The 9,679-nt window shown below is 47.2% G+C and overlaps 1 protein-coding gene across 1 annotated transcript; it reads right to left on the reverse strand.

The window, feature by feature from the left end:
- Nucleotides 1-2,206: 2,206 nt before the first annotated feature.
- Nucleotides 2,207-3,868, reverse strand: LOC100502289 (uncharacterized). The gene is given in 4 exon segments (NM_001196767.1): nucleotides 2,207-2,876; nucleotides 2,987-3,202; nucleotides 3,335-3,544; nucleotides 3,675-3,868. Coding segments are annotated over 4 exon segments (759 nt in total). The 5' UTR covers nucleotides 3,726-3,868; the 3' UTR covers nucleotides 2,207-2,594.
- Between the last annotated feature and the right edge of the window lie 5,811 nt (nucleotides 3,869-9,679).

A 9,679-nucleotide genomic window follows, 5' to 3' on the forward strand; every position in this document is an offset into this window, starting at 1 on the left:
GACATATCCTTTGTTCCATTTAGAGAAACTGTGTCTTTATAGATCTCTAACTATGTCCTTTAAATTTGCTATAGTAGGATTAATATTGTATCTTTGTTGCAACACACGCTGAATAAACAGTCATAATAACTATGATCTTGAAAAAAAATCACAATATACATATGAAAATTGCACATTTCAAACAGTGCAATTGGTGTTTGTTAATAACGCAGTTATACTATATATGTATATAATTAGAAAATCTGGCTCATGCATGAGAAGTCTTCTATGAGTATAGTTAAGTTGTGCCGGTGAAAATCGACATACAGACAAACACAATCAACAAAACACATAGACAATGAGACAAGCTCTCAATTTAAAGAATTATATATTATATTAGCACAAAGACAAATCTGTTTTGGCTGCCTTGGGTGGGATTATGGTGGTTTTGGGGGGCAGGACTGTTGTCTGCCATGTATATGCTTCTAGTATTTTTGATGTGAATAACGCTGATTTTAATTTAAGAAGGCTAAACTGTGCTATTTTGTTTCATCTTTAGTCCAGTCATCGAAACATTTTTGTCTGATCTTTTATTCCAACCATTGGCATCCCTGTGGATCAGGTCAGAGCAAAATTTCCTTTGGGTAAAACTACTGATCGAATGTTAGAAAGTATTTCTTCATCTCTATCTATCCATGAGCAGCATTTGAGAAACTGCGTTCCACTGGGAACTACAAATATTGCATCATCTCAGGCATTCGGCAGTGTCGTACAGTTTGCTCAAAACCAAATAGCAGACCACAATTTCATTGTCATTTCAAAATTGACGCAAACGTTTGTCATTAGTCTAAAAAAATAGATCTAGCCACACACAAGTTCAAAAAAAGAGTAACGAAATCTTGTCAGAATCAGAGTCCCCGTCAACAATATCTGACATAGAGTCTTCAGACTCTAACCCAATTTCAGACAATTCCGTAAAGCTGGTTTAACGGGCCTCTGGAATAGCACAAGCTTCACCTACTTCGGCTCTTGTCGTTACTCGGACAGTCTGACTCAAGGCTTCACAGACGGTGCTGATCAACTTAAAAAATACTAAGGAGGAGAAATCACACATCGTAGGATTTGTTTAAAAAATCCACAGCCCAGGTTTCGATGACTGGGAATCACACATCAGATATGGTTAAATCATATCTTTTGTGATATGGTTAAATCATATATATAACCGATCCTCTTCTTCCTCTTTTGTGATATGGTTAAAATCAGATACAAAGAAATCACACATCAGATATGTTTTAACTATGTTATTTTGTTTCATCTTTATTCCGGTCATCAAAGCAAATCGACACCATATCACAAAAGGGGATCGGATATTATATCATGCAACAGATGAGAGGAACACAGAGGACGAAGAGGGAGAGATCACACATCATATAGGATGTCGCCTGAGCTCCTCGGAGACATACAACAGCGGACGCCACCGGAGAAAGCCGCTTGAAGAAATACAGTTCATTGTTCTAAAGAGAACCCCAGTTCGAAAACAGTGGAAATAATGGGCAATAGATAGCAACCGATTGAAAAAAATACACCCTCAATAGATAAGTCTTGTATCGCATAGATTTTGAAGCAACGTCGATGACCACTACATCGCCTGATTTCAGACGGACTGTTCGATAGAAAAAGTGAAAGGTGGTCGACGCCGGCGTCCGCGTCGAGCCGGCCGCTTTCAGGGACATTTAAAACAAAGGGATGTCGGGTCAAGCAAGTTAGGCGGCGTGGCACGGCACGGCTCAGCTCGGCGCCCAGTCCACGCCGGGTGGCTCATCTCATGGCTGCATCCAGAAGACATCGACCGCGCGCGGGGCGTCCACACACGTGCCCCCCGCCCGCCGATGCCGATTCACATCCTCTCTCGCGCGTGGCCGCACGGACTCCAGATGCGCCGGCATCTCGCGCTCTCGGCGAACCGCTTTGGGCGTGCGGTTGGAGTGTCCATGGGCTCCCCCCCGGCCACGCACTCACGCAGGGGCAAATGCCGCGGCGGCATCTGGACTCGGGGTGGGGCCGGGTTCACCACAGGGATGTCAGGTGCACACGGACACGGGACACGGCACTGAATGATGTGCCACTCTATCAAACCAATCTTATCCTGCTGCAGTAGCAGTAGTAGCAGTCCAGCAGCAGCGAATGCCGGGGGAGCGCGACCAACGGTGCCATTCCGGCATGATTTGGAGCAAGCATTTCTTTATTTTTATTACACAGCTGATGATGCGCATACGAACACACCTCGCTGCCTACTGCTACCCCCACATTATGATACTGCCAACACTGTGTATGTATATGTACATCTAGCATTGGAGAGTAGTACTAGTATATTACAATGTACAAGGCTGCAAAACTTAGTACCAACTGAAGTAACAAAGCGCGAAAAAGAAGCAAAACTATAGCAGCACGGGCTGCACCGCTGGTGTGTGCTTACCGCTCTCGCCCGTCGCTGGCATTTGCGCCGCCGGCCGGCCTCCACGTCCAGAAGCGCGTCCTGTTATTCCCTTCCCTTCCGGGCTTTGTCATGTCCTGTACAGTAGAGAGCGCATTGCCTAGGCGCTGACGAAGGAGTCCTAGAACTCGACGATGAGGCTACCGAAGGGCGACCGGTGCGGGACGCCCTTCCGGCGCTTGTTCCCTGGGCGGCGGTAGCTAGCGGAGGCCGGCGGCGGGGTCGACGGCGAGAAGCTCTGCACGACGCTGCTCTTGTCGCTGCTGGCGCCGCTGGTGCTGGTGCACGACTCCTCCGAGTCAGAGCGCACGTCCTTAAGCGCCGCTCTCTTCCTCTTGTTACCGCCGCCGCCTCCGCCGCCGTGCTTCTTCTTGGGACGGTAACCACGCGCCGTGCCCACTATCTGCGCGGTATAAACAAAGAAGGACGGCGGCGGCGCGTTAGGTGCTACGAGACGTCTCGAAACGCGCAATGCGACAGAGCTAGCTAGTCTGTGCGCAGCTGAGCTCGTACCTTGCACCCGAGGGAGCAGAAGCGGAAGCAGTCGAGGAGGCTGCGCTCGCAGACCTCGCAGGTGTTGGTGACGCCCTTGCCCGGGCGAGGCTGCGGGCGCTCGTTGAGGAACACCACGCGCGCGCTGTTGATGATGTACGTCTGCACGCCGGCGATGTCCAGCACCTTGTGTATCTCCGACACCCGGATCACGTCGTGGTACGACGACCTCCGTATCTGATACCATGCACACCAGCCCGTGACGGTTGTGAAGTGAGCGCATGCCCTTGAGTCAGCTACCATGGGGAAGAAGAAAAACAAACACACGAACACAGATCGATGCAACAGAGCAGTGCTAGCTCCACTGACCTGGATGGAGTGGTGGTCGCGGTGGCGCGCGAGGCAGAGGGAGCAGAGCGCGCCGTCCATGCAGTCGAGGCAGTACATGTTGCACTCGCTCTTGTGCGCGTCGGCGTGGATCCTGCATTGGACGAAGAAGCTCGTGCACAGCAGCGGCTTCAGCCACGGCGGCCACCGCCGGTTCTCGGCGTCGACGTCGTCTCCGCACCCGCCGCCTCCCTGCGAGCGCAGACCGTGCCAGACACGCATACACATTTGAATTCAGTCCAACACTCCAACGTCGCCACCGAAACCGACCAGCCAAGAACCACGAAAACAGAGCAGCGCAAGAACGAGAGGAATCAGTTACCGTGGCACCTCTGCTCGTCAGTCCGAGACGCGCCGCGTGGTCTATCGCCATCCCGTCGCTGCTGAACCGAGGAGAATGCGACGAGTTGGGGGGGGGGGGGGGGGGGGGGGGATAGGGGAGAGGAGAAGCCTTCGCAGGGAAGGAGTCTCTCTGCCTGGGGCTGCGAGTGCCTGTCAAGCCTTTGTAGACGGGGGAAAAGACGAAAGGTTTTGGAACACAGGCAGCGAGTAAACTAATATACTCGGGGGGAGGAGGGGTGCTTGATGCTGGCGTTTTGATAGAGAGCTCTGGTTCGTTCTTATCGCCGATGAAGGTCTGAAGTCTGAACCCGATAAGCATGGCGCAGTACATGTGTAACCTGTGAATGATTAAATACGATGGACTTAGAGCATCTACAAGAGACTAGTTAAATGACTCATTAAACTAAATTTTAACTATTCAACAGTAAAATAACTCTGCAACAGATCTGACTCGCTAATCCATCTGACTCTCCAAATTGGCTCTCTCAATAGCCAAATTTTGCTAGCCACCTGACTAGCAAAACTAGATAGATAGTCTGTTGGAGTGAAATGCTACATATAAAGTGTAATTTTTATGAAATCGCAAATAGAGAGTCAAATAGAGAGATAAAAATAAAGGGTCTCTTGAAGATGCTCTTAATAGCATAATATCTCTTTAATAGACTAGTCATTTAACTTGATAAGTTATCTGGCTCTCTAAATTAACTCTCCCACTAGCTAAATTTGTCAGATGCTCTTACATCGGATCACACATTAATCGGGTTTTTTACAGATCTAAAAAACTTTACAGCCACGAAACGAAATATCCACTTTTTTTTTCAGAGAAACAAAATATCACTTTTTTTCAGAGAAACAAAATATCCGCGTAGTGTGCTCGCACTCGCAAGTCGCAATCTGTTTAAGTTAGATTCGGGTTGCTCTGCGTTGAACAGGAAGGCGCGCGAATTCTCCATCCACATGCCGCACCAGTTCTCCTCTAGCTCTGGGAGATTCTATCGCAGTTTCACGCGTATAAATAAGTTTATAAGCTCCCCTCTCAGGAGCAGCGACACACAGCGAGGAACCCCCACGTACGTCTTCTTCTCAGGAAAAAAAAAGGCGAAAAGGGCCAGCAGAAAAGCTCAGAAAAGGCGCCACTAACACGCCGTTGCCGCGGTAATGGTGTGTCACCTTTGGCGTGCATTAGCCTACCCCGGTCGACCAAAATGGGATCAGATGCGTCCTTAGCTGTTCCTGCACGGTGCATCCACGCGCACTACCGCGCCTTTTGGACGAGATGCCATGCCACACGCTCTGGAAGTCTGGAAGCTAGCTTTCCTGGCCGTCAATCCGTGGGTGGCTCAGGATCTATAAGGTGACGGATCACTGCTAATGCAACGACTCAATCGATTATATGCTTATATTAATTTTAAATGGTTTTTATACAAACGAATTTTATACAAGCTGACTGAAAAACTGAGTATTTAACAGTTCGTAACAGTTTTTGATGGCCAGAAGTTGCGAAAAGCCAAAACAAACGGGGGCGTCATCCGTCCGCCTCCGCAGACCGCAGTTCCGTTTCCCGTGCGCCTAACCTGATCCGCTTTGTACCCGTTCGGGCAATGCTGCCCGGCCGGCCTTTCATGTGCTGATGTGCGTGCGATCAGCCAAATCGAAGGGGTAGACTCAGAAAATCAGTTTTTTTTCTAAAAGCGGATTTTTGTAAAACTGAAAGCATATCTAATCCTATTTTTTTACTTTTGGATAGAACAATAAAAATTTATATAAATTTTTTAATTAGTTTTAAGTGGATTTTACCAAACGGTTCTTTAGCTTTTTAATTATTTACATAGTATAACTTTTTTCACAGCTTACAACAGTTTTTCTCAAAGCCACAACTCAACCAAACAAATAGCCTCACCGCACATCGGTCGTAAAACCGCGTCGTCGCCGTGGATCTTGGTCCTGGACGACAGCGACCGTCAGTTCTACTGCAGCAGAAGCGAGCAAAGGAAAAGTTGACACGAAGGTGTGGTGTCGCTCACCATGTACTGTACAGTAGTGCAGCTGAGTGTGACGCGTTGTAAACGTCCTAGTGTTTGAGATGCCTTAACTTGGAATCAAGAAATCGTGAGCGTAGCATAGGTAAAGCTACGTGCTTTTCGGCGAGCGCACTTCCGCACTGCGCACCTACGGTTGCACTCGCAGTCCCTCGTTCCAGTTATTCCGCGATCATGTAATCGGGAAGCGTCTAAAAGGCTGTTTTGCACTTTTTTTTTCTAACTCATCTGAGAGATACTCTAGATCGGTAGCCAAACGAATCGAGCACAGGATCTTTTTCAAGGACCTTAGACACGAAACCCTACCTCCTTGGCTATTTGGTCCACGGAATCAGAATGCTGCCCCCCAAGATTTTTTTCATCTCTGAAAACTACTAGCACACCCGTAGACTCTGGAGCCCTTGCGTGCGGCCGCTTCCCATGCCGGCTGCCGCGCGCAACGCGGAACCGGTCGCGCAATGGCGACAAAAGATCGCGCCGTTTTTTTTAAGCTAATAGCAGGTCCGTCAGACTGTTGCGTCCTCCATCTTGATGAGTACAGTATTGAATCGTAGCGCCGGTCGCATTGCGCGGAATGTGATTGCGATAGCCTTGCCAATCTGTGTTTGGTTGCTGGACAACCAGAAAGGATATCCTTTGCGTTATCTCTTCTCTCCAATTTTGAGAGATATCTAGAATAACATTAGGAATACTCGTCCTATCATCACAACCAAACACATAATCACAACCAAACACATTATAAAGGATCGAGCCTCAAGCAAGGCTGCTGGCGCTGGGGATGGCTGGTGGGATGGGACTGACGCGAAGATAGGCAGGCGCCAAGGGTGACGCCACGCATGAGGCATGATTGATCGGGAAGGAAATGAGATGGCTATTCTGATCGGTACGGTCATCGGTTCGGTCGTAGCCTGACACGTTTCTGGGTCGCTTTGGACTTTGGACGTTTGGTGCTGACGCTGCCTTGGGTGTGAGTACGTACCCTCGCCATCCCTTTTCCAGCTCTCGCTCCTTTTGGGTTTCTTAACGTAGGGTGTGGAGCAGGAACGTGTTCGTGGCGGACTCTTGAGGACGACTGGACGACGCGAGTGGCGGCGCTAAAGACGCCGCTTTGCTACTCTCTACTCTCTGGTGGCGGTGCGGTGCTGGCCACCTACACCAAGAAAAAAACAGTGCTAGTACTTCCTTGGGTCATTTCCTTTGCCGTTCTGCTGTCGTTTCGGTGGTCGCCATTCGTAGGGTACCGATACCTGTACTGTCAACTCACCGCCTAGCGCTAGCTCTAGCAAGCAGGCAGTAGCACGCACACGGCATCTCAACGTTGTGATTTCTGGTTTGTTGTTATAAAAAGCGTTGTGTGTTTTGTGATGCTTCAGTTCAGCGGAAGACAAACTTAAATTTGTCTGTCGCTCGTCCTCTCGCATTGCACATGCGGCCTCGGGAGTTGTGAGTCAACTCTCCAATCCCAATGCTACCTTCCGCGCTTGTTTTAACGTTCGCCAGGTGTATATGGAGATAACATGTCATGCCACGTCAAACCAATCGAAGTTCGGCAATGAGAGGACAAGGCCCGAGCGTGAGCGTGGATCAGGCACGCGGCGCGGCGCCCCCACCAACCACTGACGTCCCGCCGCGTGACGGCGTGAGGCGGTTGTCCCGGCAAGTTGGCCATAAAATGATGTAAAAAAATCGTCGTAAAAAATATGACCAGAAATTGCTGTGCTAGGTTTTATTCACATACCGCATGTTTGGTTCCTCGGCTAGGCAGAGCCTGGTTCGTAAGCTCATGCAGGCCAAGTCAAGCCTGTATTAGTGGATGCAAGTAATAATTTGTGTGGTTGTTTGGTTGACTGCACGTAACTAGCCAGGATTTGGTGGGCACGTGTTTGGTGGGCACATATATAACTGGATGCAAGTAATATAGGACACACTTGTAAGTGCTACTGGCTATACCTTAGGTAGTAGAAATACAAGTCGGCTGATAATTTAACAAAGAACAGATCTTTGCCAGAACACACTTGTAAGTGCTACAGGATTTCTGTTAATACAAGAACACATGTATATCTGTTCTCACACCGAGCATCATAAAACAGTCTTCAAATTGGGACACAAAGATCTGTACACAAATATATGTGTTCTTGCTAAGTTACTGAGAATATACAAGATTTCAACACTTGTAAGTGCTAAGTTACACAGATCTGTACACAATTACCAACTAAAACAGTCTCTACACAATTTACACAGCATAAAACAGTCTTCAAATTAATAATAACCAATCAGTAAATTGTAGAAATTTGTGATCTCGCCAAATAAAACAGATGGTCTAAAAGTGTCATCTACAATATACACAATTTCTACACCAACTAAAACAGTCTTCAAATTGTATACTATTCCAGTCTCATCATCTAAAAATGGATATACACCAACTAAAAGATGCCATCCGCAAAATGCTACCAAGTAAAACTGGAATTGTATACTAAAACTGCTTCAGTCTAAACTGTTTACAATTTCAGTCTTCATATTTTTAGACTAAAATTTAAAATGGATATACACCAACTAAAACAGTCTTCAAATTGTATACTATTCCAGTCTCATCGTCTAAAACTGTTTACAATTTCATAGTAGATTATCAGCTACTATGAATTAGCCTCAAAGAACAGATTATCAGCTAGAACAGATCTTTAACTAAATTATCAGCTACTATCAGCTACTATCAAATTATCAGCTACTATCAGATTATCAAGCTACTATGAAATTATCAAGCTACTATCAGATTATGAAGCTACTATCAGATTATCAAGCTACTATGAATTACAAGTAATACCTAGCTAAAACAGATCTTTAACCAAATTATCAGCTACTATCAGATTATCAGCTACTATCAAATTATCAAGCTACTATGAAGCTACTAACAACTACTATCAAATTATCAAGCTACTAACAGCTAATATCAAATTATCAGCTACTATGAAGCTACTCACTACAGTGTACAAATTATGAAACCAATTTACACTTGTTTCTTTGATCCAACAAACAAGATTAGCCTCAGCTTTCATTGACCACTTTTTTGCATACAAGGTTAGCATCATAGGCACATACTGAGAGCACCTAGAGGGGGGGGGGGGTGAATAGGTGATCCTGTAAAACTTAAACTTATAGCAACAAAAACTTGCTAGGTGTTAGCACAATTATTGCCAAGTGGCTAGAGAGGAGTCTCAACAAAACACAATACCACAAGAGATCAAACACAGAGATGACACAGTGGTTTATCCCGTGGTTCGGCCAAGACCAACGCTTGCCTACTCCACGTTGTGGCGTCCCAACGGACGAGGGTTGCAATCAACCCCTCTCAAGCGGTCCAAAGACCAACTTGAATACCACGGTGTTTTGTTTTGCCTTTCAATATCCCGTTTGCGAGGAATCTCCACAACTTGGAGTCTCTCGCCCTTACACTTGAGATTCACAAAGAAATACGGAGTAAGGGTGGGAATGAGCAACACACACAAGACTTCAAAAGATCATAGCAACAACACGCACACAAGCAGCAACAAGAGCTCGCAACACAACTCAAAGAGTTCACAACTCCACAAGAGCTCTATATGCTATCACAATGAAACGAATGCGTGAAATCAATGTCTTGGTGCTTAGGAATGTTGTAGGAATGCTTGGTATCCTCCTCCATGCGCCTAGGGGTCCCTTTTATAGCCCCAAGGCAGCTAGGAGCCGTTTAGAACAAATCTGGAAGGCCATCCTTGCCTTCTGTCGTCGGGCGCACCGGACAGTCCGGTGCACACCGGACACTGTCCGGTGCCCGATTTATTTCCTAAAACAGCGCAGCCGACCGTTACCGACCATTGCAGATCTGGCGCACCGGACAGTCCGGTGCACACCGGACAGTCCGGTGCACACCGGACAGTCCGGTGCCTCCTTCCGACCGTTGGCCAGACCA

This window comes from Zea mays, chromosome 5, assembly GCF_902167145.1.
Source record: "Zea mays cultivar B73 chromosome 5, Zm-B73-REFERENCE-NAM-5.0, whole genome shotgun sequence".
Classification (NCBI taxonomy): Eukaryota; Viridiplantae; Streptophyta; class Magnoliopsida; order Poales; family Poaceae; genus Zea; species Zea mays.